Source organism: Oncorhynchus clarkii, chromosome 19 (assembly GCF_045791955.1).
Source record: "Oncorhynchus clarkii lewisi isolate Uvic-CL-2024 chromosome 19, UVic_Ocla_1.0, whole genome shotgun sequence".
Lineage (NCBI taxonomy): Eukaryota > Metazoa > Chordata > Actinopteri > Salmoniformes > Salmonidae > Oncorhynchus > Oncorhynchus clarkii.
Window position 1 is genome coordinate 42,627,572 of NC_092165.1, and position 21,860 is coordinate 42,649,431.

A 21,860-nucleotide genomic window follows, 5' to 3' on the forward strand; every position below is an offset into this window, starting at 1 on the left:
TGGATATGCCCCATTCCATTTCCTCCCTCAGTTCAATGTGGATATGCCCCATTCCATCTCCTCCCTCAGTTCAATGTGGATATGCCCAATTCAATTTCCACCCTGTCATTTTTTTTAGAGGGAAATGAAAGGTCTTTGGATTTGACACTCATTTTCATGTAGACACAGTCAAGCAGCAGTGATAGGATTCTGTCTGAATCAGAAAACGTTACAATGTCTAGACTGGAAAGGTGTTTTAGACCAAATAAGCAATACAAAGTGCATAAAAATACAGACAAATGTATGATTCTCAAATAATATATCTGCCCTGTTCTGCATATTTATTCTGCTCAAAAGAAGGGAATTAACCAAATTCAATAATTAGTTACCACAGTTCAAACACATCCTGCAGTTATTTACAAAGTTGTATTCCAAGTGGGGTGGATGACTTACAGTAAACAGTATGAATCAGTTTGCTTCTGGTGGTCTGAGCTTTCCTCTCTATTGAACAGACAACTGCACTCACTCACTCACTCACTCACTCACTCACTCACTCACTCACTCACTCACTCACCCACTCACCCACCCACCCACTCTCACCGACCTTCAGCACCCCATCCAGAATTCATTGATGAGAGGAGCTCTTTTGACCCCATCCTCCCCGCTGGACCATTCTCTCCATTAGAGTCCTGAGCTACTGAAAAGGGAGTGGAGCTGAAAAGGGAACAGATGAGGTCACATTAAAACCTGCACACTTCCTTCCCACTAGCCATCTACCAGGTCTATTTCTATTTCCCACCTTGAATGAAAGAGCACTAATGCCACTTTCCCATAATGGTGGTCAATGGTCTCCATCTCAGAGTAGGACGGTAAACATTCTGTTCTCTGTTAACATTAGCTGTTTGCTGTGACTGCTTCAACAAGAATTCAGCTGGAGGTGCCCTTGACAGGTAGGTAGTTATCTGTATACGTCATTTCTATTCATCACTGTGCATCATTGAGTTCAAAGATTATATCATATCCTGTGGTTCATGTTCTTATTCAATCTCACAATGAGGGAACTCAAGGACATGTTAAGAGTTAAGAATGTCTCCCGTGTATTTGGGTCATTATGCTGGCATTGAAAGAGAGTGTGAGAGAGAGCAGGAGAGAGATACATAGATACCATAGAGAAGGGGGGGAGGAGAGAGGGGGAGAGAGAGAGAGAGAGAGATGGGCTTGATGGCTCTCCAGTCTCCAGGTGAATAAAATACTGCACTCGTTTCGTTCTGACATCCTGACTCCAGAATGTATTCTTTGTGCCTGAGCTTTCAGCTTCTTGGCAGCTAGAGTCACCTCATGAGAGATGCCAAACGCAGATAACAGAATAAGCCATGCCAGTGTGGGGAGAAGCTGGGAGGTGAGCAAATTGACAAAATACAGTACCAGTCAAAAGTTTGGAAACACCCACTCAAGGATTTTCTATGAAATAGCACGTGGAATCATGTAGTAAATTACCAGTATTTAATATTTGAGATTCTTCAAAGTACTGTAGCCACCCTTTGCCTTGATGACAGCTTTGCACACGCTTGGCATTCTCTTAGCCAGCTTCTTGAGGTAGTCACCTGGAATGCATTTCAGTAAACAGGTGTGCATTGTTAAAAGTTAATTTGTGGAATTTCATTCCTTCTTAATGCGTTTGAGCCAATCAGTTGTGTTTTGACAAGGTAGAGGTGGTATATAGAAGATGGCCCTATTTGGTAAAAGACCAAGTCTATATTATGGCAATAACAGCCCAAATAAGCAAAGAGAAACAACAGTCCATCATTACTTTAAGACATGACGATCAGTCAATCTGGAAAATTTCAAGAACTTTAAAAAACAATTCAAGAGCAGTCGCAGAAATCAAGGGCTATGATGAAACTGGCTCTCATGAGGACTGCCACAGGAAAGGAAGACCCAGAGTTACCTCTGCTGCAGAGAACAAGTTAATTAGAGTTAACTTCACCTCAGATTGCAGGCCAAATAAATGCTTCACAGAGTTCAAGTAACAGACAGATCTCAACATCAACTGTTCAGAGGAGACTGCGTGAATCAGGCCTTCATGGTTGAATTGCTGCAACGAAACCACTACTAAAGGACACCAAAAAGAAGAATAGACTTGCTTGAGCCAAGAAACATGGGCAATGGACATTAGACTGGTGGAAATCTGTCCTTTGGTCTGATGAGTCCAAATTTGAGATTTTTGGTTCCAACCGCCCTGTCTTTGTGAGACGCAGAATAGGTGAACGAATCTCCCCATGTGTGGCTCCCACTGTGAAGCATGGAGGAGGAGGTGTGCTGGTGACACTATCAGTGATTTATTTAGAATTCAAGGCACACTTAACCAGCATGTCTACCATAGCATTCTGCAGCAATACGCCATCCCATCTGGTTTGTGCTTAGTGGGATTATCGTTTTATTTCAATAGGACAATGACCCAAAAACCCACCTCCAGGCTGTGTAAGGGCTATTTGACCAGGAAGGAGAGTGATGGTGCTGCATCAGATGACCTGGCCTCCACAACAACCCAATTAAGATGGTTTGGGATGAGTTGGACCGCAGAGTGAAGGAAAAGCAGCCAACAAGGCTCAGCATATGTGGGAACTCCTTCAAGATAGTTGGAAAAGCATTCCTTATGAAGCTTGTTGAGAGAATGCCAAGAGTATGCAAAGTTGTTATCAAGGCAAAGGGTGGCTACTTTGAAGAATCTAAAATCAAAAATATATTTAGATTTGTTTAAAACTTTTTTGGTTACTAAATTATTTCATATGTGTTATTTCATAGTTTTGATGTCATCACTATTATTCTACAATGTAGAAAATTGTACAATAAAGAAAAACTGTTGAATGAGTAGGTGTGTCCAAACTTTTGACTGTTTCTGTAACTCACATTGTTCAACAGTGCATTCTGATGCCCCTCTATTACACCGTCAGTGATGCCTCTCTCCACAGAGAAAGACAAGAAACAGAAAACTCATTATTCAATGTATTTATTCTGACAGGATATACAGTGCACAATAAACACCGTTTTCTTTGTCTAGAGTCTATTAAGGGATGGCAGTTGATTCTCCTGGACTGGACTGGCGAACAGTTTGATGAATAATCATGAAAGTACGCCTTCTTGGTTTTGCATTTTAGACACAATGGCAGGTTCATTATAACTCACTGTGGCATGAAAATCAATACGACCAAAAACACCATCTGCACAAGAAGTATTTACAGAGAACAGCTACAAATATGGACGGGGCCTCCATGATCATAATGAAGATCAGTGAAGGTGGTTAGCTCTGGAATTTACGTAGTACTGTATCATCACATCTACTTCACTATCTTTCATCTCATTCATGTAGAGGAGCAGAACAGTCATTGTGGGACAATAGTTCTTCTTTCCTTTAGGGGTTTTCCCTCATTATTTTGTGATCCTCAAAAATCCTTACCAGGTAGATAGACCTAGACAAAAGTGGCTGTCTCTCCCCCTGGTCCTTCTTCTCCTCCTCTCAGCTGCTCCAAAACCAAAACATTCCTACAGAGCCACATGTAGACTGGTGCTTCAGGGTTGCCATAGCAGGGAAGATTTCCCAAGCACTCTCCCCTGTGGCCCTGGTCCTGCTCCTATATGTGTCCCCTAGACTTGGACAGGTAGGCTACAAGGGCCACCACCACCCCCACGTACATCCCTGCCCCAATGGTGATGGAGAGAGCAGCGAGAAACAGGGCTCTTCTGGAGCTACGGCCTGCCCTAGAGAAGTCTCCCTTAGCCATGGCTTTGCTAGTCTGAGACAAAGGAGAGAGAAATTAGTCATGATTTCATATGACTGAGAAAAATTTGAGTAGGTGTAAATTCACTGTAGGGAGAGAAAACAATGAATTGTTCCCTGGGAGCCATTAGTTGCTATGGCAATTATGTCACTAGCATTTTGACAGTAACTAATGTGTTGTTTAGATGTTTTTGGATCCCTCTGAAAAAGACTGGCCCATAACCCATTTGTCCATTTGAATCCTTTATTAGGGTCATTTTGCATTTTAATTGTCTTTGCAATTAGTTTGAGAGATGTTGCGATCCACTGAGATATATTGTAGTTGGATTAAGGGGCAGGGAGGGGACCTGCTGCATTCAGGACCTGCTCACTAAAGTGCTGCTATTTATAGATAGACCTGGGGTTCAATATAATCACAATGTCACAATGGCGAGAGAGTCCCAGGGGAAGCAGATCATGTCTATTCATTATCTACTGAAAAATACATGTAGCTAGATAGTATCTGCTAGACGGTCATGTGGGCAATGTATTGCTAACATAAAATAACATGTATTATGAGGCTTTTGATTGACTAAATGACAATAAAATAAAACATACTGCATATGTCGCACAGTCAACCTTAAGTTTTAACTGTACACAGTTTACATTTCTCTCTCAGTGGTATTGCTGCTTGTGTTCACAAGAGTAAAAGGGGACAGAACCTATGCGGTTTACGCAGTCAATGGTCTGCAATAATTGGTAGAGGGAGGCGGGTGTAGAAAATGGGCTGTGTTAGCACTTGAGAGAGAGCACTTGTGCCTACTGACCTTGCAGAGAGTCCTGGGGGTAATTAGCATTAATAACAGGGTAGTAGCTATAAAGGGGTGAAGTGGGGCCTGGGTCCTGGACTCACCCTCTGGGAGAAGTAGAAGGCAGCGATCCCTAGGGGCCAGAAGCAGCAGAGCATGGAGAAGATGGCCAGGCCCAGGTGGTCCCGCGGGGGCAGCATGATGAAGTTGTCCTCACTCTCAGTGTCACTGGAGCTGTCGCTCTGGGAAGGAGAAAAGGAGAGAGGGGGGACCCGACAGGCCTGGTATGTGAGCTACTCGTGTCATATTCTACTGCCACAATTGGATGCGTTCTCAGTATAGTTTGTGCTGTGAGTAAGCGTGTCCCACCAATAGGGGCACATCACTTTTATTTATAAAACAATAATCAGCAAGGTTGTAGGATCAGATTAGAGAACATTGTTCCATGGACCTGAATCCGACTCTGCACTATAGAGATACTGTCAATAATGTGTGAGCCCACACCTTGCTGTTACCGTTGCTGTAACACCTAACAGTTTGACATCAGATGACAAAAACCACCAGGCATATCTGCCCTTGTTCTGCTTACATGTAGGACATGATGGGCTCAGCCAGGCAGAGAAGATTTGTATTTCTATCAACACCCATGAGCGGCATGACAGATAACACTGGATTAACAGATTGTTTCATCCCCACCAGATGACAGGAGAAACAGGAAGAACACATTGCCTTTTATGTGCTAAATTGCCTCCCTTTCTCCATACGCACCCCACCACCCTTCGTCATTTTGCCCGTCTTGCTTGAAAGGCTGTGAATGTTCTGAGGGCCAGTGTGGTCTCTTCCCATACTGTACCTTGATTTTCCTCAGAGGCCCCTGGGTAGCTGAGGGGCTAATGAATAGGACAGTCAGACCCTGCTGTGGGCACTCTGGCACGGGGACAAAAGTGAATAGCAAAACACGAGGAGCCACATCACTGGGATGACCTTTAACAAGAGATGGCCTCACCTTTGCAGTTCTCCCAGAGCGGGACATGCTGTTTGTTTAAATGAATGTCCCTCCATCAGGATAGGATTCATTTGTTAGTCTTGTTACTAACAGGGATCAAACAAACCTGTGGGACTGAGGGAGGATAGAAAATGGAAATGGATGTTCAGGGCTGAAAATAAATGAGCCAATTTAAAAAGGACGAGAGGAGAGAGGAAGAGGCATAGAGAGTGTGTAGACAAAGTGGACATAGCAGCAAAATCCTCATATCACCCTCTCACCCATTGGCAAACATGATAGAGAGAGGGATAAGCATTTTGAAGTGTTCTTGCATTGTGCATGAAATGCTACGAGTACTATGCTTGTAGAGAGAAAGTGACAGAGGGCCTAAAATGTATTACATAATACTTACCATATATAGCTACAGAAGCTATGGCAATTATGTTTGAAGTTACACACAGAGACCCACATGCATAACCAATGTTCACGAGACTTTTTCCCACAATTGGCATTTGAAATGATCTATTTCATTCCTGGTGTACACCTGAAGCACCAGGTGAGATTCTCCACATCCAAGCACATTTATAATGGATTCCCATGCTCCAGTGGATACATTTGTAGACTGGGGCCTAGATTCAACTGTGTACTGGGAAAAGGCTGGCCTGGGGGCCGTATGCGGCCCGTGACCTGATTCAACACAGCCCGTGGAATCATGCTCAGATCACATAAAGAATTTGCGATAACAAAGTTTTGAAAAACATATTTGTAATTAAAATTAAAAGCCCAATGAATACTCGCCTTTGTGTAATGATTTAACTCCCACCGCATGTGGGCCAATTGTTTTGAAGGCATATAAATAACAACTGCACGAGAACAGACAGTGACTGACAGGCTGACACACGTCACAGTTACAAATAGTAGCTAGCTAGAAATTGCGCAAAAACTAGTTTTTCAAAGATTTCAAAGAAAAGGAAAGTAGACAATGTGTGGACATCAAAATGTTTCTTTACTGAGGTTTCAGGGAAAGCTGCGTGCTTAGTGTGCAAAGAGAGCATCGCTGTCTTGAAAGACTACAACTTGTCCCGACACTTCCAGACGAAGCACGCAGAGAAATATATCAGTGTCTTCTGAGCAGAAGGCAAGTGCATCGAAAGAGTTGCTTTCTCAGTTGCAAAAGCCATCAAGGACTTTTCACAAAATTGCATTCACCAAAGACGGAATGGCGAGAGCTAGCTATGCACTGTCCCACAAAATTGCTAAACATAACAAGTCATTCGCTGAGGGCAAATTCATGAAAAAAATGTATTGACTGCAGCAATACTTTGTCCCGACAAGAAAGAGCTGTTTGAAAATGTTTCCCGGGCAAGACGAACAGTGACACGGCGTGTTGAGGACATCACAGAGAATATGGAACAACAGTTGAAAGACAAGGTAAAGGATTTCACCTACTCCTTGGCCCTGGATGAGAGCTGTGATGCACATGACACGGCAGTGTTGTTGATATTCTTATGAGGCATAACCCCAGACTTTGAAATTACAGAGGAGCTTCAGTGCAGTCAATGAAGAGCACAACCACAGGGAAATATTTATTGGAGGAGGTTAATAAGTGTGTGGCAAAGCTGGGACTGAGTTTTGAAAGTTATCCAGTGTGACCACAGATGGGTGCCCAAACTTGACAGGAAAAAACGCTGGCCTTTTGAAAATGATACAAGATCAAGTAGCTGAGCTGAACCCAGATCAGAAAATAATTTTCCTGCATTGCATTATTCATCAGGAGGTGCTCTGTAAATGTGTTCTGAAAATGAGCAATGTTGTGGATACAGTCACTCAAGTGGTAAACTTCATAAGAGCAAAATATTTAAACCACAGGCAGTTTGTCTCACTTTTGGAAGAGATAGTCTGGTCATGCAGATCTACCCTACCACACAAACGTGAGATAGCTGATTTTGGGGCTGATTTTGGGGAAGGTGCTTAAAAGGGTGTGGGACCTGAAGTCGGATATTGCTGAGTTTCTGCAAATGAAAGGAAAATATGTGGATTTCTCTCAAATGCAAGATAAAGAATGGTTGGCTGATTTTGCCTTCACCATGAACATCATGGCCTTCATGAATTAACTGAATTCCAAACTACAAGGGAAGGGCCTTTTTGCACATCTGATGTACAACCTTGCCTTCAAGGGAAAATTACTCCTCCTCACCAATCAAGTAGAAGCCAACAATCTCACCCACTTTCTGACGCTACTAGTCTGTTCCCTATCAGATGACCAGCGGGAGAAGTATACATCGCTGCTGCGTGCTTTGAACGGTGAGTTTTCTTCTTGTTTTGAGGATTTCAAAGTGTCGGAAAATGACATGCTCTTGGTTTCCTCTCCTTTCACCTTCAATGTGGATAATGCTCCCACTGGCCTGCAACTTGAGCTTATCGATCTTCAGTCTGATGCAGTGATTGGAGAACTAGTGAGGTTCTATGCATCTCTCGATGAATTAAACTTTCCAAAGATTAGGAGTCAGGCTCAGAGATGTTTGTACTGTTTGGGTCAACCTATGTATGTGAACAGACATGTAATGTTGAGCTCCCTCTCTTTCTTGTGTTTTTGTACATACCCGTTAACAAGAGTTCTGTCCGTGGTGCTGAATGCACAATGTATCTTTCTCTCTGTGTAGTTCATTGCATGTTTAATAATGAAAATACCTACCAAAAGGGGAACATGGATGTGGTTTATTTCTGTGCATGTTAAAAAAGTAAAATAAGTAGCAAATCTGGACATGATTTACAGTAGATATCTGTCAACACAGTCAAACACATGATGTATAATCCTGTAATATGATTCTGGCCCACGATGGCAGAAATATATTCTAATGTGGCCCTCCATGGAAAATAATTGCCCAGGCCTGGTCTAAACTCTAGAACCTAACCCGCTTACCCCTTCAATGTATCAGGATACATATGGAAATAAAAGATGACTGGTCATTGGTCAGAATAATCAGATCCGATCGGGATGTCATGGTCTGGGCCAAAAAAATCCATCAGGCTGAAATTCCAGGATTTCTTTTCAAACCATTCTTACACAAAAAGGCCATTATCATAACAATTTGGAAAATCACATGTTTTACAGCACTGCCCCTTTAAACTAAATAATGATGGATAATGATAATGAGGATTTCTATCAGCCTAATCGAGGTGTAGATTACATCTCTCATTCCAGTGTTCAAACTTGTAAACAAGGCTGCAAGAGATTTCTTTTAATGAAACTCTGTGCAGCCAATAGCACCGACAGAGCTGGTCGCCTCACTTCAAGTCCTTAGGAAACTATGCAGTATTTAGTTTTTTATGTATTATTTCTTACATTGTTACCCCAGGAAATCATAAGTCTTATTACATACGGCCGGGAAGAACTATTGGATATAAGAGTGACGTCAACTCTCTCTCTCTCTCTCTCTCTCTCTCTCTCTCTCTCTCTCTCTCTCTCTCTCTCTCTCTCTCTCTCTCTCTCTCTCTCTCTCTCTCTCTCGATATGTTGTCGGAATCGGTACAGCCACAGTACTGTTCTCCATAACATCGCGCCAACAGAGATAAACACCTCTCTGGGAAGAGGAAGGGCGGGGGTGTATGCTTCACGTTTAACGACTCATGGTGTAATCATAACAACATACAGGAACTCAAGTCCTTCTGCTCACCAGACCTAGAATTCCTTACATTCAAACACCTGCCATATTACCTCCCAAGAGAATTCTCATCAGTTATCGTCACAGCTGTGTACATTCCCCCTCAAGCAGACACCAAGATGGCCCTCAAGCAATTTCACTGGACTCAATGTAAACTGGAAACCATGTATCCCGAGGCTGCATGTATTGTAGTTGGGGATTTTAACAAATCAAATTTGAGAACAAGGCAACCTAAATTCTATCAGCTAATTGATTGCACTTCTCACGGGGGTAATACACTCGATCACAGCTACTCTAACTTCCGCGATGCATACAAAGCCCTCCCTTCGGCAAATCCAACCATGTCGTCATCTTGCTCCTACCGTCTTATAGGCAGAAACTCAAACAGGATATACCAGTGACTAGAACCATTCAACGTGGGTCTGACCAATCGGAATCCACTCTACAAGATTGTTCTGATCACGCAGACTGGGATATGTCTCAGTCAGCCTCAGATAACAACATCTATCTATATGCTGACTCGGTGAGTGAGTTTATAAAGAAGTACATTGGAGGTGTACCCACTGTTACTATTACAACCTACCCTAACCAGAAACCGTGGATGGATGGCGACATTCACGCAAAATTGAAAGCGCAAACCACTGCATTTAACCATGGAAAGATGTCTGGGAATAAGGCTGAATATAAACAGTGTAGTTGTTCCCTCCGCAAGGCAATCAAACAAGTGAAATGCCTGTACAGGGACAAAGTGGAGTTGCAATTCAATGGCTCAGACACGAGACGTATGTGGCAGGGTCTACAGGACTACAAAAAGAAAACCAGCCACATCACAGACACCGACGTCACGTTTCCAGACAAACTAAACACTTTCTTTGCCCGCTTTGAAGATAATACAATGCAACCGTCGCAGTCCGCTAACAAGGACTGCGCCCCCCCCCTCTCCTTCTCCATTGCCGACGTGAGTAAATCATTTAAACGTGTTAACCCTCGCAAGGCTGCTGGCCCAGACAGCATCCCAAGCTGCTTCCCCAGAGCATGCACAGATCAGCTGGCTCGTGTGTTTACGGACATATTCAATCGCTCCCTATTCCAGTCTGCTGTCCCCACATACTTCAAGATGGCCACCATTTTTCCTGTACCCAAGAAGGCAAAAATAACTAAACTAAATGACTACCGCCCCGTAGCACTCACTTCTGTCATCTTTAAGTGTTTTGAGAGACTAGTCAAGGGTCATATCACCTCCACCTTACCGGCCACCCTAGACCCACTTCAGTTTGCATACCGCCCCAACAGGTCCACAGACATTGCAATCACCATCACACTGCACACTGCCCTATCCCATTTGGACAAGAGGAATACCTATGTAAGAATACTGTTCATTGACTACAGCTCAGCATTCAACACCAAATCAAATCAAATCAAATCAAATTTTATTTGTCACATACACATGGTTAGCAGATGTTAATGCGAGTGTAGCGAAATGCTTGTGCTTCTAGTTCCGACAATGCAGTAATAACAAGTAATCTAACTAACAATTCCAAAACTACTGTCTTGTACACAGTGTAAGGGGATAAAGAATATGTACATAAGGATATATGAATGAGTGATGGTACAGAGCAGCATAGCCAAGATACAGTAGATGGTATCGAGTACAGTATGTACAAATGAGATGAGTATGTAAACAAAGTGGCATAGTTTAAAGTGGCTAGTGATACATGTATTACATAAGGATACAGTCGATGATATAGAGTACAGTATATACGTATGCATATGAGATGAATAATGTAGGGTAAGTAACTTTATATAAGGTAGCATTGTTTAAAGTGGCTAGTGATATATTTACATCATTTCCCATCAATTCCCATTATTAAAGTGGCTGGAGTTGAGTCAGTGTCAGTGTGTTGGCAGCAGCCACTCAGTGTTAGTGGTGGCTGTTTAACAGTCTGATGGCCTTGAGATAGAAGCTGTTTTTCAGTCTCTCGGTCCCAGCTTTGATGCACCTGTACTGACCTCGCCTTCTGGATGATAGCGGGGTGAACAGGCAGTGGCTCGGGTGGTTGATGTCCTTGATGATCTTTATGGCCTTCCTGTGACATCGGGTGGTGTAGGTGTCCTGGAGGGCAGGTAGTTTGCCCCCGGTGATGCGTTGTGCAGACCTCACTACCCTCTGGAGAGCCTTACGGTTGAGGGCGGTGCAGTTGCCATACCAGGCGGTGATACCATAGTACCCTCCAAGCTCATCACCAAGCTGGAGGCCCTGGGTCTCAACTCCGCCCTGGGCAATTGGGTCCTGGACCTTCTGACGGGCCGCCCAGGTGGTGAAGGTAGGAAACAACATCTCCACTTCGCTGACCCACAGCACTGGGGCCCACAAGGGTGCATGGACAGCCCCTCCTGTACTCCCTGTTCACCCATGACTGCGTGGCCATGCACGCCTCCAACTTAATCATCAAGTTTGCAGACGACACAACAGTAGTGGGCTTGATTACTAACAACAATGAGACAGCCTACAGGGACGAGGTGAGGGCGTCAGGAAAACAACCTCTCACTCAACATCAACAAAACAAAGGAGATGATCGTGGACTTCAGGAAGCAGCAGAGGGAGCACACCCCTATCCACATTGAAAGGACAGCAGTGGAGGAGGTGGAAAGTTTTAAGTTCCTCTGCGTATACATCACAGAAAAACTGAAATGGTCCCCCCATACAGACAGTGTCCTCAGGGGGCTGAAGAAATTTGGCTTGTCACCCAAAACCCTGACAAACTTTTACAGATGCACAATCGAGAGCATCCTGTCGGGCTGTATCACAGCCTGGTACGGCAACTGCACCGCTCTCAACCACAAGGCTCTCCAGAGGGTGGTGCGGTCTGCACAACGCATCACCGGGGGCAAACTACCTGCCATGACACCTACAGCACCCGATGTCACAGGAAGGCGAAAAAGATAATCAACGACGACAACCACCCGAGCCACTGCCTGTTCACACCTCTACCATCCAGAAGGCAAGGTCAATACAGGTGCATCAAAGCTGGGACCGAGAAGCTGTTTTTCAGTCTCTATCTCAAGGCCATCAGACTGCTAAACAGCAGTCACTAACTCAGAGAGGCTGCTGCCTACATTGAGACACAATCACTGGCCACTTTAATAAATGGATCACTTAAATGGATCATAATGCCACTTTAAATAATTCCATTTCAATAATGTTTACATATCTTACATTACTCATATCATATGTATATACTGTATTTTATACCATATATTGCACCTTTCCTATGCTGCTCGGCCATCACTCATCCATATATTTATATGTACATATTCTCATTCACCCCTTTAGATTTATGTGTATTAAGTAGTTGTTGGGAAATTGCTAGATTACTTGTTAGATATTACTGCTGTCGGAACTAGAAGTACAAGCATTTCACTACACTTGCATTAACATCTGCTAACCATGTGTATGTGACCAATAAAATGTTATTTTATTTTATTTGGGAGCCGCTTGTGGATTTGACAGCTCTAACTCAGTTCCACCTCCAACACCGCCAAAACAACTGCTTTGCAGGTGTCGGCTTACGCGGATCTGATACAATCTAGCCCCTAGGTGTGGGCAAACTGACAGACACTGGTGCATTACATTAACACCCAATCTGAGAGTCAGTCAGTCAGCCAGTGAGCCAGTCAGCCAGTAGTGGCAAGCTGAGCTACCAGTGCGTTTTGAGGCCAGTGTAATTGATGAGACTCCTCCACTGCCCTGGTCTGTTAATTATCCTCAGGCTGCTCGACCAGAAGGCTTGTTAATGACGGCAGGGGACACTGGGCACACCTTCATGGCACACAGAGACGGCCATGGCCATGTCACTAGGCACTGGCATCATCCACCCACACCTAGGCCTAAATCTCATTTTACCCCCCTACACACCAGCAATGTCCTGATTCCCCATCAAACTAAAGTGTTGGCATTTTGGAAAACGTTGCTTTCTGCAATTGTGGGGGCTGTTTTGTTAGACTTCAGTGTGGCTTTTGACATTATCGATCATAGTCTGTTGCTGGAAAAACTTATGTGTTATGGCTTTACAGAGTTACCTGTCAAGCAGAACACAGAGGGTGTTCTTTCATAGAAGCCTCTCCAACATAATCCAGGTACAACCAGAAATTCCCCAGGGCAGCTCTCTAGACCCCTTACTTTTTTCAGTCTTTACTAATGACACGTCACTGGCTTTGAGTAATGTATGCTAATGACTCAACACATACACGTCAGCTACTACAGCGACTGAAATGACTGCAACACTTAACAAAGAGCTGCAGTTAGTTTCAGAGTGGGTGGCATCCTTGTTAGTTAGTTCTAAATATTTCTAAAACTAAAAGCATTGTATTTGGGACAAATGATTCACTAAAGCCTAAACCTCAACGAAATCTTGTAATAGATAACGTGGTTTTCGGTGACTAAATTGTTTGGAGTAACCCTGGATTGTAAACTGTCATGGTTAAAACATGTTGATACAACAGTAGCTAAGATGGGGAGAAGTCTGTCCATAATAAAGGGCTGATCTACCTTCTTAACAGCACTATCAACAAGGCAGGTCCTACATGCCCTAGTTTTGTCGCACCTGGACCAGTCGACCAGTTGGCTCAGAACAGGGCAGCACGGCTGGCCCTTGGATGTACACAGAGAGCTAACATTAATAATATGCATGCCACACACACGCACACACACGATAACATATGCACTATACACACATGTACACATGGATTTTGTATTGTAGATATGTGGTAGTGGTGGAGTAGGGACCTGAGGACACACAGTGTATAGTGAAATCTGTGAATGTATTGTAATCTTTTTAAATTTGTATAACTGCCTTAATTTTGCTGGACCCCAGGAAGAGTAGCTGCTGCGATTGGCAGCAGCTAATGGGGATCCATAATAAAGACAAATACAAATATAAAACATTGCCAGAGAGTTTACCAAAACAAAATAATTGAGATGGGTGCCATTGAGGCCATGGTCCAGTCATGTGTTATCGTGTGGAATAGTTAAATCCATCATATCCCTGTATTCTTACTGAGAACCATGTCTTGTCTGTATACAAATGCAGGGTTTCTGGAATAATTTATGATGAACACAAACACGTGTAGAATAACTAATCGCAGATATTGGCTTTGACATGTAAGATCTATCATCTGGCTCTTTCCCTCTTGTCTTAGTGTGTTGAGAGCATGTTCACTTTAAAAGACTTCTGCAGAGCTCTGATCTCCACCTGGCTGCCACACTCACTCCATCTCCAATTCCTGGAACTACATCTACCAACACACAGTGTACCACACACATGCACACACACACGCACACACGCACGCACGCACGCACGCACGCACGCACGCACGCACGCACGCACACACACACACACACACACACACACACACACACACACACACACACACACACACACACACACAAACTGCTTCGAACAGAGGGAAAGAAAAGTCTTCAAGTTTGTAATGGGAAATGTTTATTTTATGTGTCCACATAACTGAGTATGTGACTAACCTTGTGAAACTATGTGAATCTGTCCGACTATAATCTCCTGTTCTTGGGAGTATCATCCTGCATCCTTGTATAGATAAAGTAACAGGAAACTATATAGATATACGCTTATCATCCAATGCTTCGGAATTCAGACTGTCTACAGTGCGCTATGTAAATCTTTTACTCTCTGAGCTCAGAAATAAAGAATCTTGGTTTGATTTGGACTCCAGCAGATCCTTATTTTCTATATCAACCACAAGGTAAAATGATTAAATGGTGAGCCTATCATTAGCTGATGTATTGGTGACTAAACAAAATGCGCTCCTGTTATTTCACGGAAAACATTGATTTTGCATAAAGGACTCAGGGGTGAAAGATGTGTGAAACCCCAATGAATGCGCAATCATACCACTTACATCTGAAACATTTGGCAAAATGCTTGATTTTCTTTTTTGAATCAGATGAATTTGTTCTGTGAATCGACCTGGAATAACTGATCTGCTGGGTTACCTGTGTCGGGGCCATGTTTCAGCCCAGTCTCCACTTAATAATACTTTCAAAGCACTGCATTCTGGCATTAATGAATGTATCTGCTGTGCGTCTATCCATCTGCTAGTGACAGGAGCTGGACCGATGGTAAGACCAGTTAGGGATCACTCCCCTGCTGCCAACTCACAGCGCTGGGTATTTCACAACCCTACTGCATGAAATTAGATGTAGCCACTTTTCTAAAAAATTTGCTCTCCCACTGTCACCATTTTTATTTGCAGTGGTTAGTCACAGTTTTGTCCTAACATAACAAAAGGCCTGGATTGATATGATCAAAGATGAACAGGGAGATTTGCCAACAATTATGGAACAGAAAAACTACTGCTCTATTGGATTTGTATGTGCTATAAAATACATCAAATTTTCCATTTAGTGAACAGACGGTTAGATGGAACAAATAGGCATGAATCATGCTGGCAGCTTTAACAGCCTATTAGTAGGGAGCTTTGTTAATTAACATGAACAGTATTGAGTGCCCTGACCGATTATTCTGTTAATATACATCCCCTACAACTAATAAAATACACACAATTTGAGGTAACCTTGTTATTTTATTTGTCCTATTCGTTTTCTATGTCCAACGGCTCTCCACTAATGAAAAAAAGCCTTTTGATTTTAACAACGCTCAATGTTTTGCCTGTATGAGCATCATCACATCCCAAATCCAAAGTTCTAGCTGGTCACTTATAGTTGGTTGCCCTCTGTGTGAACTCTCACCTCATACTCATGTCCCTCCTCCTCCACCTCATAGGAGACTGTTTGGATCTTCACATCCTTCTCTCCCAGTAGTTTGTCCTGAGGGTCCTCTATGGGGGCTCCCTCCACTCCCACTACACTGTCCTTGTTCTCTGTGAAGGTGGTCTCAGAGCTCTCGCTCTTAGAGTCCTTGCTCTGGAGGCTGACATCGTCCTTGTACAGGATTAAGTTGGGCCTATAGAAGGCCTCCACTGCCAGGTGCAGAGAGGTGGCATCCAGGAACTGCTGGGCCTTAGTTTTGCCGTTGCTCCCTGTGACGAAGTAGCCAATGATGTTCTCTTGGCACTGACGGTTCGGGTAGTCGCCCTGGTAAGCCTGGTAGTCGTTGTGGACCATGTGTCTGCTGCTGGTCTTATCTAGGAGCGGGTTCTGCAGCTCACTCAGACTCTCCATGGTGGGGGACAGAGAGGGACTTCAGGGAGATCAGAGTGGATAGACTGCAAACGTTGATAACAGGCTGGGAGCTAGAAAGGACAAGACAGGTATAGTTATGGAAAGTGGGATGAGGTTTGATACGTGATGATATTCAATTGTATGAAACTCTCACTGATGCATTTACAATAGAATCAGCTAAATGCATCTATATAGGGTGTTGATCAGAAGAAGCTGATGCAGCACACGTAGATTGGAGACATGGTTTATGGGCTGGGAATATTCTTCACATAGTATTACACCTCACATGGTATGAATCACCACATTACCATCTGTCACTGTTGCACATTTCATGCCCCTAAATTCATATACAAATGGTGGTAAAAAGTCCCACATCATTTTCCAAGCTCCCTCCATACCAACAAGTGAGATGAAGACAGATGTTGGAGGATTTTTTAATGCATACTGATCATAGTGCTAAGATACCCTCTATGAACTAGTCATCTCTGCATCGTTGGAGTACCCAGTTCTAGAAGTGGGGGGAAGCCTCTCATAGGTCATGAGTAAGCTGCAGTTATGTTGACTGTTGAGACACTTGACTTTTAAAAAGCTAAACAAAGCACGAAAGGAAATAGCAAAGGTATTTTCGCGGTAAGTGTATTCTCAAGATGCTATTTCAATAATGTCAGTAACAGCACCAGGGGAGCGTGTCGCCAGGGTAACATGTCCTCCTGTGAGCTAGTTTGTTGTTTTAAGCAGTATGATTCATGCGCTCTGAAATGCTGGGAAAACTCACCACTATTCCCTCTCTCACTAGCAGACAGGGAAATTAGCATAAATATAACTAGTAGCCAACGAAAGCGTATCAGCTCAGTCCCAGAGGAGGTCAATGAGATGACCTTCTTGTACAGCTAATTAATCTTTCCACCCAAGCTTACTCACTGAGGCTCTGATGAGAGGAGAGCATATAAGCTTAATTTTCTCTCACACATCTCAGGCAATGAAAAAACCCAGTGAGCATATATCCCGTATCCTATAGCATAATCACTGCATCTTATATGTCTTATATGGAAGGATGGCATTAAGATGGCTATGTCAGATTAGTCATCGTGTAGCTGTTTCTGTGTGGAAGAAGAAGGCTTGGCGGGACGGAATTCTGAATATGAATTTATCCTTCATTCTAGGAAATGTTTTGGGGGATTCATTCACCCAGGAGCAATATCACAGAACATGTACATTAAGGAGCTTATCTAAGGGCTGGAGAAATAATGTCATTTCAGCCTGGACCTTTGACTCTATGAAAAATCATGTCCATTTGGGAAGATTCCCACAGCACGCAAGTGCCTTCTCTGCATGTCAAGGCAAAGCATCAATTATGGTTTGTGTTTTTTCAGTGTGCTACCTTCGCTTTAGAATTACAAAGTGATTCTCATATGCCTTTGAGGATGCATCTCTGTTGCTTTTCAGAAAAGAGGAATGTTCCCTTCACAGTACATTACACAACAAAGAGCATATTTTATGTCCACTAATAATTCATCAGACAGACAGTGACATGCACTTATGTTTATATGAGTCTCTGGTTGGAGAGCTCAGTTTAGTAAGCGTGAAGAGGGCTCGTGAGCTGCTCTCTCTCTTGTTGATTAATGTGAGTAGAATACATTTTTGAGAGGTGACAACAATGATCTGAAATGACAAATCATTTCTAGCAGTCTTTTACGGTGCTTAGTCCAATTTGGAATACAACTATGGCTAATTGAATGTCCAATTCTGAAATGGCACACATTCATTGCTATTCCACACGTTCATCAATCGCAGTCTGTCTCTATAAATACGTTATTACATGAATTATTCATATCTAATGGAATTGAAAATGCATGACAGTATGTAATGCAATTAATTCAAGGCAAGTCAAGGTAATCAATTAGTCCATCGATCTTACCTATTCTACAAGATCCTGCCACGGACTGCCTCAATAGCATTCCCCTTTTACTGTTGTCCAGGAGCTGATGGAAAGGGAATGGGGTTCCAAATCATACCCCGGCAACTCTGTAGTTCACATAACATTGGAGACATTGATAAAAGACAACGAGGACCAATGTGCAGGTAACTTTCAGTCTCTGCTGGAGCATGCAATGACGAACCGCGCTCTCTGAGCTGACAAGACAGACCGCTGCGTATTGGAGAGGTGTTGATTACGCACACTCACCACATAGTTTCACTTCCGCAATAACTCTCTAAATAACTATCAATAATAGCTATAGCTCATATAAAGTACGTTGAATATATGTTTTCCATCCACTGCGATAGGCTACAAAGTCAGTTGTAGCCTAGTCTACTGAGTTTGCTTTGTCGTAAAATCACCCCTGCTCATGTGTTTCAGTGCGCGGTGCCGGTGATGATGCCTCCAGCCGCAAGCATCATCGTATGGACAGACACTCTTGATGTCCTACACTAGTATCGACTGACACAGACTTCTATGTTCCTTTTCTCTCGGCGGGTGACTGAGTATGACTGTAGTATCAGTAGGCTACTCATTTTACTTCTAACTTCTCTGTACTCTTCTTTTTTAGGCATAACCTCCCCCATACTTTTTTTAGGGCATCCTGCATTTTTACACAATCCAATATGCCGTCTCTATTTAGAACAAAAAGTAAGCAATAATGCCCACAGTAATCAAGCTAGGTAAGAGATCATTATTACATATGTTTAAGTGATTAATAAGACTGAACTAGATCAAAGGTAATTCAATAATACATTTTGTGTTGTACCTTTAACCAAGAGCCTAACAAATGAACAACTCTTTAAAAAATACAAAGACCTTTGACTGTCTGTATTAAAACCTCAAATTTCAGCCAGACCGACCAGCATCCCGAGCCGCCTGCACACCGAGCCCCACCAGTCTAGTCAATAACTCAATTCTCTACCAACACAATTTCCTTCCTAGTTCACAGCTTAAACAACATGTATTCCCAAGAGAACGGTTTGTAAACAAAAAAAACACAAACACCTCAAATAAAAGAAACGCCCCTTTTTCAGGACCCTGTCTTTCAAAGACAATTAGTAAAAATCTAAATAACTTCACAGATCGTTGTTAGTGTCTTAACAACCGTTCAGCAGGTGCATGTTCATAATTGTTAATGTTTCATTGAAGAAGCATGGGAAACAGTGTTTAAAACCTTTACAATGAAGATCTGTGAAGTTATTTAGATTTTTACTAATTATCTTTGAAAGACAGGGTCCTGAAGAAGGGATGTTTCTTTGTGTTTCTCTCAACCCTTGATACAGTTTTGAAATCAACTTTGGAGGTTTGTCAGACTGCCTTAAAATAGCACCTGGCTTGTCCAGTGTTTGCTGCACAGAGAGAATAAAGTGTTGCATCAGAGCGGTAGTTTTTCTGTTCCACAGACTGTTCTTCCCTGACTGCCTGACCCTGCTGAGACCCCTGTCACCATCTGATCCTCCTAAAACGAGGCATGACAAAGAATGACCTTTGTGTACATTTATACATTATATTATTCAAGAATAGAATCAATAGTTCAATCATTTAAATGACCATTATTCCCAGAACCCAGACTGTAGCTTTAAACTGCTGTCCTGTAACTACAGTAGGTTTACCCATCAATTCAAGATGGAACATTGTATCATTCACTGATATTGTTAATATACTGCAAAATTCACCTGAGCTTTATTGATAGACTGGTCTTCCCTGACCGTCTGACCCTGCTGGGACCCGTGCCACCATCTGATTCTGCTAAGAAATGATGGGCAGTGTTGTGTACTGACTGTGCACTAGAGGGCTGACTGTGCACTAGAGGGCTGACTGTACACTAGAGGGCTGACTGTGCACTAGAGGGCTGACTGTGCACTAGAGGGCTGACTGTACACTAGAGGGCTGACTGTGCACTAGAGGGCTGACTGTACACTAGAGGGCTGACTGTGCACTAGAGGGCTGACTGTACACTAGAGGGCTGACTGTGCACTAGATGGCTGACTGTGCACTAGAGGGCTGACTGTGCACTAGAGGGCTGACTGTGCACTAGAGGGCTGACTGTGCACTAGAGGGCTGACTGTACACTAGAGGGCTGACTGTGCACTAGAGGGCTGACTGTGCACTAGAGGGCTGACTGTGCACTAGAGGGCTGACTGTGCACTAGAGAGCTGACTGTGCACTAGAGGGCTGACTGTGCACTAGAGGGCTGACTGTGCACTAGAGGGCTGACTGTGAACTAGAGGGCTGACTGTACACTAGAGGGCTGACTGTGCACTAGAGGGCTGACTGTGCACTAGAGGGCTGACTGTGCACTAGAGGGCTGACTGTGCACTAGAGGGCTGACTGTGCACTAGAGGGCTGACTGTGCACCCTACAGAGATAATTTCGACGTGGTCGTCATTTTGTATGCTGCTGGCAGTCAGACATACGACTTCGGGATGGAAATATTTTTGTTGTCCCCCAGATTATTTGGAAATGGTCCTCTTTCTGCTTTGTATGCGTTAGCCTACCTATTTTATTAAAAACACATATTTTTCGCATTATTCACTACTTCAATAGTAGCCTACCTCTCCTAGTTGGGAGTTAGAGTTCAAGTACACTATGTGTGGTCTCATTGAAATAGAGGAGGCTGCAAACCAGGGCGGAGAATCACGAGCAGTTAACTTAAATAGGAAATTAACTTAAATATGATTTGACTGTAGTTTACTCCATTGTCTAAATAAATAGGCTATTGATAATGGAAAAAAGTGGAGGGTGCTCAATCATGATTCATAGTGTAATCAAAATGTTTAATCAGCAATGAAAAGGAAAAGGCACAACGCGCACATAGGTTAGGCTACTATGGTGAGCGAGCGTTGCGTCCTTTCATTTTCAAAAAGTATTGATTTTTTTGTTGTCTATACCTAAAACAAGGTATGCTATATTCTATAGGCCTATGCAAAATATAGCAAGTGTCGCTGTCATCATTCTTACTGCTTCAAGTTCAGTAGCCATACCTGCTAACATATTGATACAACACTGGCTAGGATGGGGAGAAGTCTATAATAAAGTGTTGCTCTGCATTCTTAACAGCACTATCAACAACGCAGGTCCTACAGGCCCTAGTTTTGTTGCACATTAACTACTGTTCAGTCGTGTGGTCAGGTCCCACAAATGGAGACTTAGGAAAATTGCAATTGGCTCGGAACAGGGCAGCACGGCTGGCCCTTGGATGTACAAAGAGAGCTAACATTGATAATATGCATGTCAATTTCTCCTGGCTCAAGTGGAGGAGAGATTGACTTCATCACTACTTGTATGTGTTCAGTCTAGAGGGGATGAAACATTAGCTAACATTACATGTCAGTTACAATACTAGCTCAGCACTGCAAATAAACACTAGTTAAGTTTTTTCTGTTAAGTTAAACAGTAGTTACCTTGTCAGGTACATCAGTCATCTAAAGAGTAGCCAGTTTCTGCTCTGCTTGCCTTTACAACTTG

General features: G+C 43.1%; 1 protein-coding gene and 1 pseudogene across 1 annotated transcript; one reads left to right on the top strand and one right to left on the bottom strand.

The window, feature by feature from the left end:
* Positions 1-2,973: 2,973 nt before the first annotated feature.
* LOC139374278 (synapse differentiation-inducing gene protein 1-like) lies at positions 2,974-18,553 on the bottom strand. The gene is made up of 4 exons (XM_071115310.1): positions 18,330-18,553; positions 15,980-16,482; positions 4,650-4,787; positions 2,974-3,773 (listed from the first exon to the last, which is right to left on the bottom strand). Exons 2-4 carry the CDS (start codon positions 16,409-16,411, stop codon positions 3,612-3,614), a joined length of 732 nt encoding a protein of 243 aa, XP_070971411.1. The 5' UTR covers positions 16,412-16,482; positions 18,330-18,553; the 3' UTR covers positions 2,974-3,611.
* On the top strand, positions 6,938-14,101 carry LOC139375497 (general transcription factor II-I repeat domain-containing protein 2A-like; annotated as a pseudogene).
* Positions 18,554-21,860: the final 3,307 nt, after the last annotated feature.